The sequence below is a fragment of the Cucumis melo genome, chromosome 5 (genome assembly GCF_025177605.1).
Source record: "Cucumis melo cultivar AY chromosome 5, USDA_Cmelo_AY_1.0, whole genome shotgun sequence".
NCBI classification, from domain to species: Eukaryota; Viridiplantae; Streptophyta; class Magnoliopsida; order Cucurbitales; family Cucurbitaceae; genus Cucumis; species Cucumis melo.
This window is the reverse complement of record NC_066861.1, coordinates 18966939-18990864: the sequence shown is the minus strand read 5'-3', so window position 1 is coordinate 18990864 and position 23926 is coordinate 18966939. Positions and strand designations below refer to the sequence as shown.

General features: G+C 36.0%; 1 protein-coding gene across 1 annotated transcript; it reads left to right on the top strand.

Moving 5' to 3' along the window:
• Positions 1-4613: 4613 nt before the first annotated feature.
• On the top strand, positions 4614-23106 carry LOC103485879 (uncharacterized). The gene is made up of 10 exons (XM_008443611.3): positions 4614-4773; positions 5143-5499; positions 17486-17596; positions 18090-18180; positions 20346-20414; positions 20970-21047; positions 21141-21224; positions 21742-21792; positions 22295-22519; positions 22624-23106. Exons 1-10 carry the CDS (start codon positions 4685-4687, stop codon positions 22750-22752), a joined length of 1284 nt encoding a protein of 427 aa, XP_008441833.2. The 5' UTR covers positions 4614-4684; the 3' UTR covers positions 22753-23106.
• Positions 23107-23926: the final 820 nt, after the last annotated feature.

Sequence of the window (23926 nt, the reverse complement as noted above, 5' to 3'; positions counted from 1 at the left end):
TATATTTAAATCATCAACATATACAGTTATAATCATAAATTCTGACTGTGATTTCTTAATAAAAGCACATGGACAAATTGGATTATTTTGATAACCTTCTTTCAATAAATATTTACTTAAGTTTTGCATGCAGCGTCACTTATACGCATCTTGGAAGAATTTACATCAACATATACAGTTATAATCATAAATCCTGAAGTTTTGCTGTCATAAGTAATGGTCTGGCAATTAATTGTAAACGTTTGATAAATGATTCTACCAAACCATTTTGTGTATGAACATGAGCTACAGGATATTCAATATTTATCCCAATTGACATGCTATAATTATTAAATGCTTGGGACGTAAATTCACCAACATTATTAAGTCAAATGTTTTTATTGTATAATCAGGAAACTATGCTCTTAATTTGATTATTTGAGCAAGTAATCTTGCAAATGCAAGGTTTCAACTTGATAATAAGCACACATATGATCATCTACTTGATGTGTCAATTAAAACCATGAAGTATCTAAATGATCCACTTGGTGAATTGATAGGTCCACATATGTCACCATGAATCCGTTCCAAATATATAGATGACTTAACTCCCACTTTGGCTGGTGATGGCCTAATAATTAATTTTCTTTGAGAGCAAGCAATACATGATAATTCATTGGATTGAAGAATCTTTTGGTTCTTAAGTGGATGTCCATGAGAATTTTCAATAATTTTTCTCATCATTATTGACCCAGGATGACCCAACCAATCATGCCAAACAATAAACATATTTAAATTCATGAACTTTGGATTTATGGTTGCTTATGTTTCAATTACTCGTATATAAGTATAATATAATCTAGAAGAAAAGGCAAGCAATGTTTCCAATAGACGCTTCTCATGTGAAACAATAAATGTAATATAAAGATATTCTATATTATTTTTATTATTAGTTTCAACATGATAACCATTTTGACGTATATCTTTGAAACTCAATAAATTTCTTTTTTGACTTACAAGAGAACAAAGCATTACTAATTGTGAATTTTGTTTCTTTAGGCAAAATAAGGTTTTCTTTACCAAAATTTTCAATCAAGTCTGTAGAACCTGATATTGTATTGACATTTGTTTAAAGCATTGTCAATGTAAAAAAGATATTTTTTACTTTTTAAGTATTGTGTGCGTAGTTGCACTATTTATCAAACATAAGTATTCATTATTCATCTTTGAGTCAACCAAAATATGAGAAATGTCCATAGCTCTTCATTAAAAAAAAAACGATTACAATAAGTCTCTTGGTAAAAAGAAAAAAACTAACTTTGAAATGTAAATAATGTAAATAAATTGGTAAATGTTAAATAGAGAAAACACTAAAACATAATGCAAATATTAGTTTTGGATATTGTCATAATTAAATGAACATTCTACTTATTCGTTAACATCATTTTTCTCTTCAGGAGACTTAAAAAAGTCTGCCACATCCAAATGGGTCATGTTAGAAGGGTCAAATACATCATCTTGATAGACAAAGTTTACCTCCACATTCTTCCTTTTTTCCTTTAATGAAGCATGATAAAGGTCGACTAAGTGCTTGGATGGACGACAAGTACGAGTCCAATGACCATTCATACCACAACGGAAGCATTGATTTTCACCACTTTTAAATTTCTTATTTTGTGGAGTCTTCCTTCTATGATCATCATTTGTGGTTTTCTTGAAATCTAAATGATTATTACCACGTAAAGTATAGTTACTTCTTCCTTTACCACGGTCACGACTATGACCACGCCCTCGACCATTAATACTATTTGAAAATACAACATTCGCTTTAGGGAATCATGTTGCTTCAATTAGTCGAGATTCATGGTTTTTCATTAATAACTCATTATTTTGTCCAGCCACAAGAAGGCATGATATGAGTTCATAATACTTTTTAAAACCTCTTTCTCGATATTGCTGTTGTAAGAGCATATTCGAGACATGAAATGTTGAAAATCTTTTCTCTAACATATCTTCATTAGTAACTTTTTCTTCGCATAACAATAATTTTGAACAAATTTTAAATAATGCAGAATTATAATCACTTATTGATTTAAAATCCTGCAATCTTAAGTGCATCCAATCATATAGAGCTTTAGGAAAATTCACATTTTTTGATGATCATATCTTTCTTTTAAACTTTGTCATAGTTCATAGGGATCTTTTACCGTAACATATTCAATTTTTAGTCCCTCATGAAGATAATGTCGAAGAAAAATCATGGCTTTCACCTTTTCTTGACTTGAAGCCGTGTTTCCTTCTTTAATCGTTTCTCCAAGATTCATGACATTTAAATGAATTTCAGCATTAAACACCCATGATAAATAATTATCACCATTGATATCAAGAGCTAGAAATTCTAATTTGGTAGACTTGACATGGTAAAACTATAACAAAAAACAAAGCAACTAACTTATATTAAAAATTTAATAAACATGTCAAACATGCATTCTAAAACAACTTAGATAAATATCATACTATTCACATGATACAAAGATCAATTGGACCCATATATAATAATTCAAAACATGCATGTTAATGTACAATAATTAAAATTACAAATAAAAATTACATATACATATTATGAAAAATTAACAACAATACACACCAAAAGCGTTAATTTTACAACATACTTATACATAATATATTAAAACAACATACTTAGGTAAATTGATGAAAACATTTAGATCATAAAAACAATTACAAAACTTATACTAATAGAAAGCAAACAACCAAATTATAAACACAAATCATAAAAAACCCATAAACTATATATAGATCTAAAAATAATTAAAATAAGAACCAAACATAAACAATCACATAAATCATAAAGAATTAAGATGAATTAAACCATAATCTTATTATGAATTAATAATATTTTTAACAAAAAATAATCATGTAAATATGTAAAATTACAACATGCGATAGTTATAAAAGATTACATTCTCAAATATTTAAACTATGCATAATGTATACATGGATTATTGCATGCAATGTTCACAAATACAAAAAAAAAAAAAAACTAATATTATAACCCACCTTCTGCAAATGATAAAATTATAGAGACTTGTGCTGATAACGTGTTATAAAATAAAGAACCAAGAAATTAAATAAGAACAATGCAACAACACAAAAGAAAAATAAAGAAGAGAGAAAATAGAGGGCAATTGAACTCAATGTGGTGTGTATTACAAAAGTATCACATATATTTATTTATAGGACATATCATGGTATATGTTACATTATGGAATTTAATGGGATGGATGTTACAATATGAAATTGAATGAAAGTTATATGAAAATTGTAATCTAGGTGGGTTATGGATATCTACATTTATAATATATCATTATATTTATAATAAAAAAGATTTTTAAATTGAAGATAAATTAAAACTACATTTTTTGTATAAATATTTTTAAAACAGAAAATATCTATCCAATTTTGTAATGTATAAATAATTTTTTAACCTTAATCAAAATTTTTAAAAGAAAAACGTGTTTATCTCAACCACAGTCAAGAAAGAGAAAAAAGTAAAAACAATTGTATTCCAAATTAATCAAATTAAAAAAATAATGTTTTCCCTTAACCTCTTTTGTATAGTTTAGATTTCTTAGAATGACGTATATATGGAACCATATCTAAACGATCGCGTATAAATTGTAGTCATATCTAACGATCGCAAATATATTATGCGCGCAACATTGTCGGCGTAGTTGACGGTGCATTTTTGATATTTTCACAGTAGGCGTCTAGGCTTTTTCCGTTTTTGGAATTGTTCTACAGATTGTAAATATTTTGTCGCTTTTTTATATATTTGAAAAGACCCCTATAAAATATCTATTTTTATTTTTTTTTCAAATTGTTGTTTGCTTGTTCAAGATTGTGGACTTAATATAAAAATCTAATAAAAAACCTTGTTTAGATTTGGGGAGAACAAAAGAGCAAAATGTAAACTATCGCCTAAAAAAATAAAGGCAAATCTAAACGAGTAGCCAAATCTAGTACAAAAATAGTCAAATCTAAACGATCCCATAAAGAAATAAACGATTGTGTAGCCAAATCTAAACGATGTACAAAATAATCTTGAAAGAAATCGTTTAGCTACTAAACGATCCAAATTTAAACGATCGTGTACCAAAAAATCTTGAAAAAAAATTGTCAAATCTTTTTGCTTTTTAGAAATTGTCATTTAGATTTTATTAAATCGTTTAGAAATTGTCAAATCTAAATGATTGTGTATCAAATATAAATTTTAGTTGTAACTAAATTAAATGTATATAAAAATATTAGAAAAGAATCATTTAGATTTTATTAAATCAGATCTTTTTGCTTTTTCCTTTTTTGAAAATTTTCAATGGGATATAAATATTTTTGGTGCTTTATTATTTTTTCGAAAAAACATCTAAATGTAAATTTAGGCAATCACTAAAAGAGACAAAAGAAAAAGGAACAAATGTTTTTTACATAGTTTAGATAACCGAATCGAAATAATTTTATTACTTTGCTATATTTCGAAATGATCCTAAACAAAGAGTACAATAAAAATAAAAAGTATATGAAGTAAAAAAAATGTCGAGGGAAGGAAAACGTATATGTACACATAGACCATATATATACACGCCATTTGCTTTCAATCCCACTCTCGCGCAGACAAAGGAACACCAAAATGGCTGAAACTGAAAATACTGATTTTCAAGCGAAAGCCGCGGATTTGCTGAGCCAATTCGAACGAATTTTACAATCTGACCCACTGATGTAAGTCTCCATTTACAAAACGTTAGATTCTCCGTTGTTCGAGTTTGATTTCCCCGAAAATTCATGTAATTTATCGTCTCAGTTTGGTAAGGAAAAAATAAAACCTTTAATAGTTATGGTTTTAAGATCGTCGTAGTGGAATAAAAATTACGTCTAGTTACAGTTCTAGTTCTAGGGAACTTTCGTTTTGTTGAAATTGGGAAATTATGTTACTGGCAAGTTCTGATACTCCCCAGATTCGACACCATATTTGTTTGATTATGGGGATAACATTTCTTTGAAGACTAGTACAAAATTTGTGTTGTTCGTGTCTTGTAATATTTGGTAGTTGATTGACTGTCTTTCTGTCCTACTATTGCATGAATTCAGCGATGAGATTGGATTTGTACATCCATCCCAGTTTGTCAAACTGAATGAAGAGCTAGGCAGCTCTAAAAGTGCTACCTCTGAAATTACGGGAAACGAAATTTCAGAATTTTGGCTACAAGACCACAAGCTGGGCATATCAACGCAAATCCTTCATCCTTTGTATATAGCTGCTAGAAACACATTTATGGCTGCTACTAGGAAATATAGGAGCTCTTGCAACCAAGATGATCAAACTATGGCTGGAAATTCTTTATGTGGATTATCAAATTCATTGAACGTTGTTGAAAGCGACGTCATGAAGCATAGCAGGGCTCTTTTGTTGCTGAGCTGCGATTTTGGCACCGCTTGGAATTCAAGGTTTTGGCTTGTTTCTTGTTTGGTGTGCCTTTTCCCAATGTTGAAATGCCAATTATTTATTTTTATTATTTTATTTTCTATCACCATATCCTACTTCCCTAAGAGTTTAGTTTTAACCAACGTGGGTTGCCGTGTGGTAATTGGTAAAATGGAGACAATCTCAATAAATAACTAAGAGATCAAGGGTTCAATCTATGGTGCTACTTATATAGAAATTAATTTTCTATGAGTTTTCTTAATACCTAAATATTATAGGGTCAGATAGGTTGTCCTGTAAGATTACTCGGGAGAATAAACTAGCCCCAAACACATTAATATAAAATGAAAAAAAAAAGAATTTAGTTCTAAACTTGGAAGTGTCAATTCAATTCAAGTATTCAACTATTAGTTTGTTACAAGCAATTAACTTAAGAAGCAAAACATAGTATCTCCTTATCTATTGGTAAATATATATTTTTTGAAACGGAGACACTTTTTTATTAAAATATAACTCAAAGTACAAGAAAATTTTACAATGAGAATAATAGAGAAGCCTGAAAATAGAAGATCAAGAGGCGCACCTGGACATCTCAACTAGGTCGACACCCCCTTAACGCGATCATTATATCCCATAGAAACAAACAGAGAGTAAAGAAAGAACCCAGGGAAAATAACACAGTATCAAAAAAGGCCCCCAACTACAGAAGAAATGTATAGGGGACATAAAACTCCCAAAGGGCCCCAAACATGTAAAATCCTACAGTCTGAAGTCTTCTGTGGATTGCATAAGATTGGCCCCATTAAAGTGGTTGATGAATGAAAGCTGTCCAGTTTAGACATATATCCTGAATAGAATAATCCTTGAAATCTGCATTCAAAGGGCACTAAGCTGCTGGAAGTCTATTGTTAAAAATATTTGTTACTTATTTACGTGGTAGGACCATGATCTATTTTAGAATGGAATAAGAAACATCGAATTCGTATTAACAACAGTGGTTATTCCAAGATTAAACCAAAGAACATTGAACTTATTTTATAATGGAATAAGAAACATAAAAAGATTAGACTTCAAAAATTGGCAGTAACTATTTTATAGGTACTATTTTGCTTGATTGTGATTGTTCACATTTTTATTAGTGGGCTTGGTTTTTCGTATGTTCTTGTATTCTTTCATTTTTTTCTCAATGAAAATGGTTTTTTTCAGAAGGAAAAAGAAATAGATAGGAAGAAGATTAAACCAAAGAGCCTAGCTTCCTTTCGATTACTCAACTTTTACTGTTGACTTACAATCTCGTAAATTGAAATAGGAATCTGTAAGACCACCAATCATTCACAAATATAAAAGGAGGGGCAAGAAGGTGTGAGAATACTCACCCTTTTCTTACACTATTTGTACTAAATCAGTGGCAAAAACAAAGGCAGCACTCTGTATTTATATATTTATATTGCCAAAACAGTAGATACAAGATATAGAATAGAAATAACTAGGAAAAAACACAAGGAAAACAACAAAGAACAAACCAACCTATTTCTCTAGGCTAAGGTAGACTCCCTCAGCCGCCAATCCCTTCTCTTTACCAAAACATTCTCAATATATTTCTCATACCTAGAATACTACCCTCCCCTTGCTATTTATAAGACAATTGTCCGAATAGGACAAACAATATTATCCTGTAGGGCCCACTTGCTGTTCCACTAACCCACTGCTCCATTTCCATTCTCTCTTTCCTCCATGCTGTCTTGTGTAATTCCTTTCTTGCCCTTCCTCTTATACACATTAATAATGGGAGGTCTTACAATACCCCGGGGTTCCAAAATCACCTTGTCCTCAAGGTGGAATGAAGGAAACTGTTGGTTCATTGAGTAAACGGATTCCCAGGTGGCTTCACTGTCGGGTAATCCTTTCCATTTCACCAGCCATTCATTTGCTCCCAATTCAGGACTCCAACGGATGCCTAAGACTGTCTCCGCCCACAGTTGCAATTCAAATTCTGCTGTGAGCTTTGGTTGTTGGGCTTGAATGGTGTACTGTTTGCCTAGTTTAAGTTTGAGCTGTGAAATGTGAAAAACATTATGAATTGATGCTTCTGGAGGCAGATCAAGTCGGTATGCTACTTCCCCTATGGTCTTAGTGATGCGATATGGGCCATAATACTTAGGAGCTAGTTTTTCTGCCCTTTTCCTTGCTAAGGAACGCTGACGGTAGGGTCTCAACTTGAGATAGACTTCATCTCCCACCTTAAACTTAAGTTCTCTCCTCTTTGAGTCAGCAAATTTCTTCATTCTGTTTTGAGCAATCGTGAGGTTTTCCTTGAGCGCACTAATAGCCAAATTTCTCTCTTTCAGCATTGTTTCAACTTCATCATTAGGCGTCTTCTTATCTCCATAGGATATCAGGGGTGGTGGGGGTCTACCATACACGGCTTGGAAGGGGGTCGTGCGTGTTGAAGAATGGAAGGTGGTATTGTACCATAACTCTGCCCATGGTATGAACTGATGCCATTTGTTCGGTTGCTCATTACAAAAACATCTTAAGTAGGTTTCTAAACACTGATTGACCCGTTCTGTTTGGCCGTCGGTTTGGGGGTGAAAAGCGGTGCTTCGTTTAAGGATGGTATCCATGGCATAAAATAATTCCTTCCAAAAGTTGCTTAAAAAGATTTTGTCTCTGTCTGATATGATTGACTTAGGAATGCCGTGTCTCCGAACTATCTTATCAATGAATTCGATGGCTACCTGCTTTGCTGAGAACGGGTGCTTCATGGTGACAAAGTAAGCATATTTACTCAGCCGGTCAACTACCACCATAATCACATTCATACCTCCTGCTTTAGGCAACCCTTCAATGAAGTCCATAGTCCAATCTTCCAATATGCGGTCGGGTATGGGTAATGGTTGAAGAACCCCTGCCGGTTTGGTTGCTTCACTCTTATTTCTTTGGCAGATTCCACACTGTTCAACATACTTCTTAATATCTGCCTTCATACCTTTCCAAAACAGCTCACCACTCATCCGCTTGTAAGTTCTCAAAAATCCTGAATGTCCTCCAAATATAGAATCGTGAAAAGTGTGTAAGAGGCTGGGTATAAGTGAAGACGATTTGGACAGCACTACTCTTCCTTTATACATTAGCTTGCCATTCGATAAGGAGTATTTTCCCTCCAGTGCTGGGTCAGTCTGTAACTGTTGTGTTATGAGTTGGAGTTCTTCATCCTTCTCGACTTCCTTTGTAACTACTTCCATGTCTACAATGCCTGCCGTTGACATTGCCTTTAATTCTAACGAGTGATCCATTCTTGAAAGTGCATCAACTGCCTTATTTTGGAGTCCTGGTTGATACAAAATTTCAAAGTCATATCCCAACAACTTGGTTAACCACTTTTGGAACTGTGGTTGCACCTCCCTCTGCTCCAATAAAAACTTTAGAGCTTTTTGGTCCGATATAATGGTGAATCTCCTTCCTAAGAGATAATGCCGCCACTTCTGCACTGATAGTACTACAGCCATCAATTCTCTCTCGTAGATGGACTTGGATTGGGCCTTTGTAGACAATTTCTGACTGAAGAATGCGATGGGGTGGCCGTTCTGAGACAGTACTGCTCCCAATCCACTACCTGAGGCATCAGTTTCTATCATAAAAGGCAAAGACCAATCGGGTAATGCGAGTACGGGTATGGTAGACATAGCGGATTTCAGGCTTTCAAATGCAAGGGTGGCGTTCTCATCCCATTTGAAGGCATTCTTCTGCAGTAGTTTGGTCAAGGGTGCTGCAATCTCACCATAACTTTTGACAAAGCGTCTATAATAGCCTGTCAGCCCCAAAATTCCCCTTAAACCTGTTACATCTTTGGGTGTGGCCACTGGAGCATACATCTAACCTTATCTTGATCTGCTTCTACTCCTTGTTTTGAAATAATATGGCCCAAGTAATGTATTTGTGAGTGAGCGAAAACACATTTCTTGCGATTAGCGTACAATTGGTTATCTCTTAGTGTTGCAAACACCATCCCTAAGTGTTTCTCATGCTCCGTTATGTCCGAACTATAGACCAGTATATCATCAAAGAAAACCTGATTCATGAGGGATTGAAAAGTGGCAGGTGCGTTGGTTAGTCCAAATGGCATCACCATGAATTCGTAATGGCCTTCATGCGTCCTAAACGCAGTTTTCTCAATATCTTCTTCTTTCATTCGGATTTGATGGTAGCCTGATTTTAAATCTAGTTTGGAGAACACCGTGGCCCCATGTTATTCATCCAAAAGTTCTTCAATAACCGGAATGGGGAATTTATCACCTATTGTAATCTTGTTCAGCTTCCTGTAATCCACGCAAAACCTCCAGCCCCTATCCTTTTTCTTGACTAACAGCACTGGACTTGAGAAAGGGCTGTGACTTGGTCTAATGATTCTGGTCTGTAGCATTTCGGTGACTAACTTTTCTATCTCTTCTTTCTGTTGATGGCCGTATTTATAAGGCCTGACATTGATTGGCTTCTGCCCTGGTATGGTGAATATGCGATGATCGACAGTTCTCTTTGGGGGCAAAGTGGTAGGGATGTTAAACACATTCGAGTATTGATTGAGTAAGAACTGAATCATTGGTAATCCCTCTTCATCGCCTGGTTGACCCGTGTTCTTGCTTTCTTTGCCATCATTTTCGATCTCATACCCTTGCCAGTCAAGCAGAAAGCCTTGATCTTCCGCTTCCCATGTTTTCTCTAAAGTCTTGAGTGACCATTGTCAAGGATGGCCCATGAATCTTCATGGTACCTGTTGTATCCAACCATTGCATTTCCAATACCACGTCTACTGTTCCCAGACCCACTACCAACAGGTCCGTTACCACTCTTAGCCCTTCAAGCTGGATTTCCACTTTGCTGCAAATGCCCTCTCCCTTACGACTTGTGCCATCCCCAATAGTAATCCCAAATTGAGTGTTTCTATCTATAGGATTTTTCTCTCCGTGGCCAGCTCATGGTGAATGAAATTGTGGGTTGCCCCACTGTCAATTAAGACAATAATCTCTTTCCCTTTGACTATTCCTCTTAGTTTCATAGTTCCCTTGGTTGTCAAACTGGTAATGGCTCTGTATTCTATCATAGTTTCTTCTGGCCCTTCCAACTGGTTTATCTCTACTGGCCCTGTGTTTGGCGCCTCTGAACTTTCCCCTTCCTCGGTACTCTCTTCTTCTTTCAAGATAAAGAGCATGAGCTCCCTCTTTTCTTTGATTTTGCAGCGATGTCCATGAGAATATTTCTCATTACACCTAAAACAGAGACCCTTGTCTAAACGTGCTCTAAACTCGGCGTCGGAAAGTCTTTTAACAGGGGGCTCTCCTTTTTGATAACTTCCTTTGAGTGGTATAGTTATTTGTTTCATTTGGAACTCATTTTTCCTCATAGTACCTTTATCGTTGTTCCATGGCACCTTAGTACTTGTGGCTTCGCTTCTTTTTGGTTCAATAATACCCATCTCTGCTTGTGTTAATTTGAGGGCTAAGTTACGGTCATTAACCAGCTGGGCTGCCATCATACATTCTTCTAGCGTTTGAGGGTGACGACTCATCACTTCAGCTTGCAGCGCCGGTTCTAAGCCAGTTAAGAAAGCATCACTGAGCACGCTTTCGGCCATGTGTGGGAGAGGTGCCGAGTAGTTCACGAACTTCTTAACATAATCATTGTAGGAACCTTCTTGCTGAATGCGTATTAGCCTGGCCCCCAAGCTTTTCTGTCCGGTGTCTCTAAAGAATTCAAACATTCAGGTCTTCAAATCTTCCCACGATTCTACCTTTCTTCTATTGTGGCTCCACCTGTACCAGTCCACTTCATCTTGTCCAAAGCTCACCACAGCCACCTTAACCTTCTTTGCTTCTGGTAAGTTGTTGACCTCAAAAAAATGCTCTGCACGGTAAACCCAAGATTCTGGATTTTCTCCCAGAAACATGGGCATTTCCAGCTTTTTATACTTGCTTTGATCGACCTGGTGAGTGTGTACTTCCCCGGTTAAATCTCTCTTCCATTTTTCCTTTCATTTTCATAATGGACCCGTCGGATGTGCCTGATTCTTCCTTTTTCTTATAAGATTGGTCCCTCAACTCATCGGCCAGTCTGTCCATACTTTTCTTCATCTCCAGCATCATTTCCTTGAGGCTCAACACCTCCTTTTCCGTTCCTTCTAACCTCTCTTCCATTTGTCGCTGTGCCATTAGTCTTGTTATCACTCCCAGTTTGACAAGGCTCTGATACCAATTGTGAGAATACTCACCCTTTTCTTACACTATTTGTACTAATTCAGTGGCAAAAACAGAGGCAGCACTCTGTATTTATATATTTATATTGCCAAAACAGGAGATACAAGATATAGAATAGAAATAACTAGGAAAAAACACAAGGAAAACAACAAAGAACAAACCAACCTATTTCTGTAGGCTAAGGTAGACTCCCTCAGCCGCCAACCCCTTCTCTTTACCAAAACATTCTCAATATATTTCTCATACCTAGAATACTACCCTCCCCTTGCTATTTATAAGACAATTGTCCGAATAGGACAAACAATATTATCCTGTAGGGCCCACTTGCTGTTCCACTAACCCACTGCTCCCTTTCCATTCTCTCTTTCCTCCATGCTGTCTTGTGTAATTCCTTTCTTGCCCTTCCTCTTATACACATTAATAATGGGAGGTCTTACAGAAGGTCATTACATACGAGACACACCTAGGAGAGATGATTGGAGGAAAGAATATTGTTGGTGGGGCCCACTAATGATAAAGAATATAAATAGAATGTTTTAGGAATTGGCGAAGGTAGGTTTTATTATAGAAAAAGGCTTCTATGTCTTTAGGGAGAAGTTGCCAGCCTTCTCTAAGGTGCTGGGCTATTTTGGTGTGTTTTCTTTACTATTTCTCTTGTTATTTTCCTTGTATGAACTTTTGGTTGATTGAATATTATCAAGATCACATTGTGCTGCCTCTGTTTCTGCCTTTTGTTGGGATTATTTATGTTTTTAAGAGTGAAAACCTAACAAATTGATATCAGAGCCCAAAAATCTGGGAGTAGTGACAAGATTGATGGCTCATAAGCAGATGGAAGAAAGGTTGGAAGGTACTGAGAATGAAGTATGCTCGAGCTGAAGAAAGCGGTTGATAGAATAGCCGAAGACATGAGGGAAAATAACTCTTACTAGCTAAGGGATGAATCAGGCACTTCTGATGGGTCAACGATGAAACTAAAAGGCAAAATGGGCGAGTCGGAAACTTCAACGGAGATTAGAACAGGGACGGTCAACAAGAGGAAATATAAGAAACTCGAAATACCTCTCTTCGTCGGTGAAAACCTAGAATCTTGGGTCTATTGTGCTGAGCATTGTTTTTTGAAGTTAATGACTTGCCTGAAACAGAGAAAGTTAAGGTGGCTGTGGTGAGTTTTGGCCAAGATGAAGTGAATTGGTTTAGGTGGAGCAACAATCGGAAAAAAGTGGAATCATGGGAAGATTTGAGGGAGAGAATGTTCGAGCATTTTAGAGACACAAGACAAGGGAGCTTAGGAGCAAGGCTAATTCGAATCATTTAGGATGGATCTAACAATGACTATTTAAAACTATTTTGCCCCTCTATCTGACATGGCTGAAAGTATACTAATGGATGCATTTGCAACCGGGTTAGAACCATCTCTACAAGCGGAAGTGGTTAGTAGATATCCACATACCTTGGATGCTTGTATCGGAGAAGCCCAATTAGTAAATGATAGAAACTTAGCTTCGAAATTGGCCGAAGTAGAGTGGGGTAATCAGGGTTCAGGAAGTGTTGTAGCTTCGAAATTGGCCGAAGTAGAGTGGGGTAATCAGGGTTCAGGAAGTGTTGTAACTCAACCCTCAAAGAAGATGGGAGGAATTGAAAAGGGAACCCAAGCATAAATGAATTCCAGATGAAACAAATAACCATCCCCGTTAAGGGTAATTACATCAAAGGGGAACCACTGGTGAAGAGATTCTCTGATGCAGAATTTAGAGCTGGGTAGGATAAGGGGCTGCGTTTTAGGTGCAATGAAAAATATTCCATGGACATCGCTGCAAAGTCAAGGAAAGAGGAAACTAATGCTGTTTATAATGAATGAAGAGGAAGGGGAGGAAGTAGAAGGCTTAATCATAGAAAGGGAGGAAGAGGTGGTTGAGCTGAAAAACTTAGAGGTGCCAACCGGAGCAGAGATTGAATTGAGAACCATTATGGGATTCTTAACTAAGGGGACTATGAAACTAAGGGGATTAGTGAAGGATAGGGAAGTGATAGTATTGATTGACAGTGGTGTCACTCATAATTTTATCCACCAAACCTTAGCGAGTTGGGGCTCGCAATTGTTGAAGGTACTGCTTTCAAGGTGACTATTGGGGATGGATCAAATCGAAGAGGAAGAGGATTACGTAAAAGGGTGGAAGTGAGGTTGCTTGAATTGACCATCATTGCTGACTTCTTGGCAGTAGAGTTGGGAAGGGTGGACATCATTCTGGGAAGGGTGGACATCATTCTAGGAATGCAATGGCCATTCACCACGGGCTTTATGGGAATACATTGGCCATCATTGACAATGACATTTATGGTAGGAAACAGACCTATTATATTGAGAGGGGATCCATCACTGGTCAAGGCAGAGTGCTCACTTAAAACCATCACAAAAACATGGGAGGAAGAAGACCAAGGCTTCCTCTTAGAATTCCAAAACCTCGAAGCGGAGGAAGAGCCAAATTGGGATAAAGAGCAAGTTGAAAAAGGGGAAGAAGAAGATCTTCCGATGATTTCCAATAGTATGAGGATATTTTTATACCCTCCCACCATAGCCTACCACCAAAGAAGGAAGTAGATCACCACATTTTAATTGTAGCAGGTCAGAGACATATTAATGTAAGGCCTTATAAATATGGACACCTCCAAAAAGAAGAGATTGAAAGATTGGTGGCTGAGATCTTTCAAGCCGGGGTCATTAGACCAAGTCAACCTTATTCAAGCCCAGTTCTGTTAGTGAAGACAAAGGATGGAGGATGGCGATCTTGTTTGACTACAGGAGACTAAACCAAGCCACCATCTCAGATAAATTCCCAATTCCAGTGATAGAAGAACTCCTAGATGAATTACATGGGGCAACTATCTTTTCTAAATTGGACCTATGCTCAGGATATCATCAGATCAGAATAAAAGAAGAGGATGTGAAGAAGACTCCCTTTAGAACACATGAAGGACACTATGAATTCTTGGTGATGCCCTTTGGGTTAACTAATGCACTAGCAACCTTCCAATCCTTGATGAACTAGGTATTTCGTCCTTTCTTGAGGCGTTTTATATTAGTTTATTTATTTATTTATTTATTAATTTTGGTATATAGCTCGGCTGTAAAAGAGCATGAGAAACACTTAAGAATGGTCTTTGCAATTCTAAGGATAACCGACTATTTGCAAATTGAAAGAAGTGTGTCATAGCCCATTCGAGGATACAATACCTCAGCCATTGGATATCTAGCAAAGGGTTGAGGCAGATGAAGAGGAGATCCAAATAACGATGAATTGACCACAATCAAAGAATGTGACAGGGCTGAGGGGTTTCCTTGGTCTAACTGGTTATCATAGACGATTTGTGAGGAGCTATGGGGAGATTGAAGCACCACTGACAAAGCTCTTATAAAAGAATGCCTTTAAGTGGAATGATGAAGCAACCAAAGCTTTTGAGCAGTTGAAAAAAGCCATGATTTTCGTCCCTGTTTTGGCACTACCGGATTGGTCATTGCCCTTTGTTATTGAGACTGATGCATCTAGGATAGGGTTGGGAGCAATTTTGTCACATAATGGACATCCCATAGCCTTCTTTAGCAGAAACTATCCCCTCAAGCCCAGGAAAGATCTGTATATGAAAGGGAGTTAACGAGAAATGCAGACATTATGTTTTAGGGAGGAGATTCACCATCATCTCGGATAAAAAAGCACTCAAGTTTCTGTTAGAGCATAGAGAGGTACAACCTTAATTCCAAAGATGGCTCGCTAAGCTGTTAGGATATGATTTTGAAATCCTATACCAACCAGGCCTCTATAAAACAAGGCTGCAGATGGACTCTTAAGACTAGAACAAACCGAGGAGCAATAAGTGGAATTAGTTGTAATGACTACCCCAGGGATCATTGATATAGAAGTGGTGCTAAAGGAAGTAGGAAAGGATCTTGAACTACAGAAAATCATTGAAACTATCAAGAAGAATCTGGAAGAAAACACCAAGTACCAATGGGTGAATGATAGGCTGCTTTATGAGGGCAGATTGGTGATTTCTGAACAGTCATCGTTGATACCTACACTATTGCATACTTTCCATGACTCCATATTGGGAGGACATTCTAGGTTCTTAAGAACAGACAAACCAATAAATGGGGAGCTTCATTGGAAAGGGATGAAGACTGATATAAATAACTATTTGGAACAACGCGACAAATGCCAAAGAAACAAGACTGAATTGACTCTACCAGCAGGTCTATTACAACCCATTCCATTGCTAGAGCTCATATTAGAAGACTGGTCTATGGACTTTGTGGAAGGTTTGCCTATGTTTGGGAACGTGAATGTAATTGTGTTGGTTGTGGATAGGCTAAGTAAGTATGCTTACTTTGTTACTCTGAAGCACCCTTTCTCAGCAAAACAAGTAGCATAAACCTTTATAGACAGAGTGGTAAGAAAGCATGGGGTTCCTAAATCTATTATCACTGGTCAAGACAAGATCTTTTGAAGCAATTTTTGTAAGGAGTTGTTTACAACTATGGGCACTACTTTGAAAAAGAGCATAACTTTCCGTCCTCAAACAATTGAAATAGTCAATTGATGCCTAGAAACACATCTAAGATGTTTTTGCAATGAACAACCCAACAAGTGGCGTAAGTTTATTCCTTGGTAGAATTATGGTACAATACCACATTCCATGCATCGGCAAAAGCTACTCCATTCCAATTAGTGTTTGGCGGAAACCCACAACCTTTGATTTCGTATGGAGAAAAGAGATAAACCAAAAAATGATGTGGAATAGATGCTTAAAGAAAGAGACCTAACCATTAGAGTGCCTTGAAAGAGAATTTGAATGTGGCACAAAATAGAATGAAGAAGCTGGCTGATTTAAAAAGAAGAGAGGTGAAGTTTACCGTGGAGATGAAGTCTACATGAAACTAAGGCCCTATAGGTAGCTCTCACTTGCAAGGAAAAGAAGTGAAAACTAGCACCAAAATTCTATGGACCCTAGAAGATAGTGGAAAAGATTGGAGACGTAGCCAGTTTGCAACTCCCACCTAAAGCAGTTATCCAAAACGTGTTTCATGTATCTCAATTGAAACGCAAATTGGGACAATAGCAGCAACTTCAACATATGCCACCTATGTTGACCGTAGAATTTGAACTACAATTATGGTCGGAAACCATGTTGGGAATACGTTGGAGCAAGGAATTGGGTGCGAATGAATGGTTGGTCAAGTGGAAGACCTTACCAGAGAGTGAAGCCACATGGGAGTCAGTCTACCAGATGAACCAACCGTTTTCCTCTTTTCATCTTGAGGACAAGGTGAATCTGGAACCCCAAGGTATTGTAAGACCACCAATCATTCACAAATATAAAAGGAGGGACAAGAAGGCCATTACACAGAGACAGACCTAGGAAAGATGACTGGAGAAAAGAATATTGCTGGTGGGGCCCGCAAATGATGAGGAATATAAATAGAATGCTTTAAGGATTGTTGTAGGTAGGTTTTATTATAGAAAAAGGCTGCTGTGTGTCTTTAGGGAGAAGTTGCCAACCTTCTCTAAGGTGCTGGGCTATTTTGGTGTGTTTTCTTTACTATTTCTCTTGTTATTTTCCTTGTATGAACTTTTGGTTGATTGAATATTATCAAGATCACAGAGTGCTGCTTCTGTTTCTGCCTATTGTTGGGATTATTTATGTTTTTAAGGGTGAAATCCTAACAGAATCATTCTCATTGTGCCATGCATATGACCTACAGGAAATTCATACTGTCAAAGAAACAAAATCTCTCGATATATTTGGATGAACTTCTCTTATCAAAGCTTGTACTTTCATTTTTCCCCAAGAGTGAACAAGCATGGAGCCATAGGTAAGAATTCAGTAATTGGTGCAAGTTCGTTAATGCTGACGTGTTACAGTTAGAGGACAGGGTATTATTACCCTAATTGAGGATTGCATTATTGTTAAGAAACCCAAATCCTTTTCTTCATGGCTTCATTTTTAAAATATAGGTTTCATTTCCTTAAAGATAAACAATTTTCTTTGTCCTTCAAAGTAGCTGCTGCATTGATATGTTGTAGGGTTTTTGTTTTTTCAAAAAGTTTTTACTCCTACTGTTGAATGAGATACAAATTGAGAGGGACAAGGTTTTTGAGATGACCAAACTTTATTATTCCTTGGGGTGTTACTGTGTCTAATTTGTTCTGTTACTATCCCACTTTTGTAATTAGTTCGAAATAGTTAATATTTTTGCAAGTTTATGTAGGGTCGATGTTTTGTGCATTTCTTTTTCAATCTCTATCAAAAAACAAAAAAGAATTCCCTAATTTTTTAAATATATTAAGCACATCAATTCTTGGCAGGCGGTGGGTGATCAAGCTGCTTGTTGAAAAAGGTCATTCTGTAGAAGAAATTTTGAAGAAAGAATCTGAGCTAGTAGAAAGAATAGCTGAGGTTCAAGGACCTGCATATTGTTAAAATTTGGAGGTTCACTAAGCTTTCTTTGTAAATAGAATTTGTATGATATGCATTCTGTTTATTGCTATTTCTCTGAAGTCTGAAGGATTTTTCATAGACTTCACATTGACCTCCAATTTAAGATTGAGTCATTACTTTCTTTTTCTCTTGACTTTTAATTTTAAACGAACATGGAACAAGGGCTGTAAGAGATCTCACACAACATAGGCTGGTTAAAACTCAACTAAAGAGCTCCCACTGGAAGCTTGTTTTTTGTTGGGCTTTAGTTTCAAAGACTTTTCTGTAATTGTTCTCTAGGTAATATTTTACTTAATTGGAATCCTTCTTTTATAGAGTTTTTGTGGTCTCGGTTTTTCGTATACCCTTGTATTTTTTCATTCTTTCTTAATGGAAGTAGTTGTTTCTTAAAAGAAACCCTAAACCCTAAATGCTAGAACTTGGAAATTGATTGGCATGGAATATTAGCTTTTCCTGTCAATCCCTACTCAATAATGGGAAATGCAAAGTTTATTTCGGAATAGCTGCCTTATCGATGAAGAAAGAGTCTCGTGGCAGATTCTTTGCTATCATGTTGGACATTTGAAAGGAATACTAGAATCTTTAGAGGGGTTGAGAGATCCAGAGAGGAGTTTTGGGAGGCAATTAGATTTAATTCGTCTTTTTGTGAGTGTTCTCTGATCAAACTTTTTGTAATGTAAGGCATCCACTCAGATTTCACCTGCAGTTAGACTAAAAATCCTCACAACAAACAGAAAACTGGAGAGAAGTGAACTGGTCTATTGCAAATCAATAATGTCAACAAAGTTCCACAGTACAATATCAGCCAAACAGTAGGAAACACAATGAAAAGTAGAAGAATGACAATGAAAACAAAGATACTCCCCAACTATTCGAGAGAGTCCATTCCTTTCCTCCCAAAGGGCAATCGGCGACTACACAATTCACATACCTCTAGCCAGCTTCAATAACCACACATAAACCCTCATTTTGGTCCCTACATTACAGTTCATGCATAACCACTCATTCCACTAACCAACTGTATTGTGTGAATGTTCCCTTTTGCCCGTTTTTGCATAGGTCCATATAATTGGAGATCTCACATGTAATTACCAGCTTGGCATCATTCTTTTGAATTGGGCTTGTTTTTTTGTAATTTTTTATATCATTGTACATTCTTTTATTTCTCTTAATGAAAGCTTGGTTTCCTATTTAAAAAATAAAACTAGGAGCAGGTGCCCATGGAGGATAAAATCCTGAGATAAATAGAGGTTTAGAAACCCACTTCTGCTCATCGCTCTTGTAGGAGCAATCCATAAGACAGACAGATACACTAACCATCTTTTTCATGAATTTCCCTATATGCTAAATATTTTTTTGGAGGCAACTAGAAGCATTTAGAAATTTTTGTCTCTCTCACAGGTCCCAATCCCAGTGGAACTGTAGGAGTAGAAGTGTTATTGAATGATCCCCAATTTAGCATGTTACTGAGATCCCAGTAGGAGTAAGCTCTGTTTATTGGATGGGGAATTCTTGGATGATTTTTCCTCTACTCTCAGTTTGCTTTGAGGGGTTGGGGCTTCATCCTGGAGGACTTTGCGTTGTCCTTTGGCTTGCCCAGACACCTAGTTGAGTGGCTTCTAGAGATGCTAAGTGGTTGGCTTTTAAATGTCTAAGCTAGAATTTTGAGGAAGTCTGCTGCTCGTGCCTTCTAGAGATTTTAAATCTGTAAACCTTGTGAAATTATTGTCGAAAGGCATTATAAGTCATGATGCTCTCTACCATTTCATATCCTCAATCAGTGTGTGCTTGTATTAGGAAGACAAATTTTTCACTGATGCCTTCTAACTAAGAAATTAGTTGATAACAAAAGAGAAGTTTATTTTCAAATATGATCTTGAAAAGGATACAAAAAGATTGATTGGGATGTTCTTGATGAAATTTTGACTAGTTAGGCTTTGGTGAAAAGAAAACATCTCTTTGAGCTGCTTCCTTGACTTCCCATTAGGTTGTAATTTATTTTGAACTCTTGGTACATGCTGCTGTTATGATTTCAAACAATGGATTGTAATTGAACCTTTGTTACTACCTTGCTATAACAGTTGGAACTTTGTCTTATCTAAGTCAATTTCATTTTGGTGTAGATGTCAAAAATGAACTATCGTGCATGGAATCATCGACATTGGTTAGTTTCTTACATGTCAAGAGAACAGGTGGGCTTTTCTTCTTTTTTCTTGTTGACATCTCTGATTCTGGGGTATACAGTTTGTTAATTTGATGCATTTGCATAGACTTGAGGGTGGTCCTTTATCCATGGGTTATGCTGCCCCCTTGGCCAAAATTTTAATTAATTGACTACTTCAAAATTAAAAATGGCAAGTAATTATTGGATAGCAAAAAAGAATCTGCATGCGAATTCCTAGAATTGCCAATCTATTAGCACATGTCAAGATTCTCAATTCTTCACGCATCTAGATTTTGAATTGTTAAAATCACTCTAAAAAACATCATTAATCACTCAACTAATTTTGTATTTAATTTTACACTTTCAAATGCAATTTCATCATTAAAATTGGTTTTGAAACATTGAAAGCCTGTTTCATTATGATTTTAAAAATAACGAAAGTAATTTTAACAATTTTAGAATCAATCTCAATCATGCCTTTAGTATATAGTGAGGAACAACATGCTCCTTCTGTTTGGGAAAAATGTTTTCTGAGCTCAATCCCATTGTTCTAATGGGAGTCTCCAAAAACATCTATCTTCAGGTGTTGTATGAGTTAAACGAAACCAGAAAATGGGCAGCGTTGCATGTTGCTGACAATTGTTGCTTCCACTATCGTCGAGTGAGTTCTGTAAACTGCTGAATGATCTTAAAATGCTCAGTTGTTTCAAGATGTCGGAAAGTTCCAATGACTGAGTTTCTTTTTTTTTTTCAGCGGCTTTTGCTCATAATTTTAGCAGAGTCAAGTTGCGCAGAAATAAATTCTAGTCTCACTCTCCGCATTTATCAAGTGTGGAAGGTAAATTTGTCTATTGATGTTATTTTAGTGATGCCAAAATCCAGCTCTCTGTCAGTCAATGCTCTGTGTTCATCCAGTATCATTATTAAATGGGTCATTTTCAGCATTTTAAATTTTACTATAATGATTAGACTTGAAATCCGATACTTTCTTTTGTATAGAATTCTAATGCTGTTGAGTGTCAGGAGTTTCTTGAAATCATGTTTTTGATATTTACATTACTCTTGCACGAACTTTTTCATCGACGCTAGCTAGCACACATGAATCTGTTTATTCTATTTTCCCGAACACTTCTTTGTTCTGTCTCTCTAGGAGTAAATGTGTGCTCGTTAAAGTTGGACGCTTGAATGTTCTTGAGATCTGTGAGCTTACCGAAGCAGAAAAGAAATAACTAATAAGCCTGTAATAGGAAGTTCTCCATAAACAAGTGCCTCTTTTTGCTGCGTTTGAGATGATTTTTAGCTGACTTATCCGTCTATAATTGCCTTGTAATATCTTGCTTATTGTATACTGAAAGGAAGAGCTTGATTGGGATGAAATGCTGATAAAACGATATATTGGAAGAGAGGTACACCCTTCTCTCATTCTCTCTCTCCTCTCTCTAATCCTACTTGGTGTAGTATCTAGATCAATCTAGGTACACTCTTTACAAAAGGATAGTTGCAAATATAACAGTTAGGCCTATAGTATTAGAATATATAGCACAACGCAAGAGAATTGCAAATGTAGCCAAGTTTAGATCCAGCTTTATGAATCTATCTATGACAGATTTGGTAGGAGTCTATTACTTATTACTAATAGATGTCCTTAAACAGAGTATCACCGATATATTTTGCTATATTTGCAATTTTTTTAAAAAAATATTGTTATACTCTTAATTACTATCCCAATAGTGTTACCCATTGCAATTATCCTTTTACATTTGATTTGCACCTTGGCTAGATGGTTAATGAATGGTAGCTAGCATTTTATTCTTCCCAGTGTGTTCGTCTTCAAGTTAAAAAGAGTAAACTTTGCTGGTAGCAGTTTTGATCCTCTTGTTTTTCCTTGAATGATATCTGTTCTGGCAGGCTTTGTGGATTCACCGTCGATTCCTTTCGGTGTGTTGGATGAGACATTTCACAACCGATCACAAAAAATTTAATAAAGAGGGGGGAATAAAACTTGACTTCCCTTTCTTTATAGAAAATGAATTAAATCTCGTGAACTCCTGTTCGTTTATCTCAAATGAAGACTTTGAGGATTTTCAAGCACAAGCAACATGTTCTGGTGCATATCTCTTATGGTTGATCAAGGTGAAACTGAATAATTCTGAATCAACGTATTCATTTTCTTTTTATTAATCCTGGATTTTTTAGCCAAATTACTTTGACTGATTCCTCCATTTTTTATGCTTCAGAATTGTCCAAATTTAAAAGTTGATGACAAGCTTAGAACATACAATTTGAATACTCTGCTTAAAAAGGCATGCCCAGAAAGGTATCTCCTTTGGGACTCCTTAACTGACTCCATCGAAAGCTCTGACTGATACGTTTGAAAGCTCGATCTCAACTTTGACTTCATTCCTTTCCCAACTATAGTAATTCTTGCTGCAATGTTAACTTATAAACTGCCATGATATGGCGGATTGGTTTGAATGATATCGCTGTAGATATCGAAGAAGCAAAACCATGTACACTTTGGAAAATAAAGGTTTGAGATGGATAGACTAAGAGAGCATCATTCTGGGAGAAATGTTGTTTCTGTAAACTTAGCTGTTGATTTTCTTTGTTGGATGAACTAAAAATTTCATTCTCTCCAGAAATAAATAGACGATGATAAATATAAGGTATGGGCTCTTGTTTTTTTATTAAAAGTTTGAGTTTTGCTCTCTTTTTGACCATTTTCCCATGTCGTCCCTTCAGTGTGTTGACCATTTTTTCTTTCCCCACCCTTCTATTTTCGTTTTGCACCTTTATGACTTCTCTCCTTCCATTAGATCTTCATATTTCCATGTATTGATTTTGGAAGTGGATATTTTTTTTTTGCAGGTCCGGTAACTATTTCACTTTATTTTTTGTTTTTGAAAATCAAGCCTATAAACACATTTTCCACTTCTAATTCTCTTGATTGGATACCTCCATGTTTTGAAAAACCAAGACAATATTTGTAGTGAAATGGCCTTAAGTAAAAAGTGTTTTTAGAACAACAATTTAGGTGGAGTGATTTGTATCTCTATTTCTTTTATTTACCAGTCTGTCCCTTATGCAAATTGAACCCTTTTTTTTGCTTATGTTGATTGTTCTATAAATATCAAAAGTTAATTTGCCACAACCGCTAACCATTTTTGGAGTGAATCTTGATCGATCACTGTACAAAAATCATCACCTAATTCTTCTAAAATAAATTTGAAATGATTTTATATTTTTCTAAAATCACTTTTAGTTCATGTCAAACATCATCATTTGAAAGAAAAAAAAATTTGACCATCTTAAAATCACTATCAAACACATCGGTTATGAGTAATTGTTAATAACACTATTTTTTTTTTCTTTTTATAAGAAAGATTTATTTTTATAACTAAACACTTGAAAAACTAAATCAAATACATTCATAATCTTGCTTTTGATTTGAAAAGCTCTTTGATAGTAGGCTGGTTAACTATCATACAGATCAAAGAACACTCGAATGATAGAGAGGAAAATTAGAGAATAGAAAGGTTC

Coding starts and splice junctions, on each gene's coding strand:
- LOC103485879 (XM_008443611.3), top strand. CDS start 4,685: ATGGCTGAAACTGAAAATACTGATTTTCAAGCGAAAGCCGCGGATTTG. Junction 20,415..20,969: donor CTTACATGTCAAGAGAACAG/GTGGGCTTTTCT, acceptor ATCTATCTTCAG/GTGTTGTATGAGTTAAACGA. Junction 21,225..21,741: donor GCATTTATCAAGTGTGGAAG/GTAAATTTGTCT, acceptor GTATACTGAAAG/GAAGAGCTTGATTGGGATGA.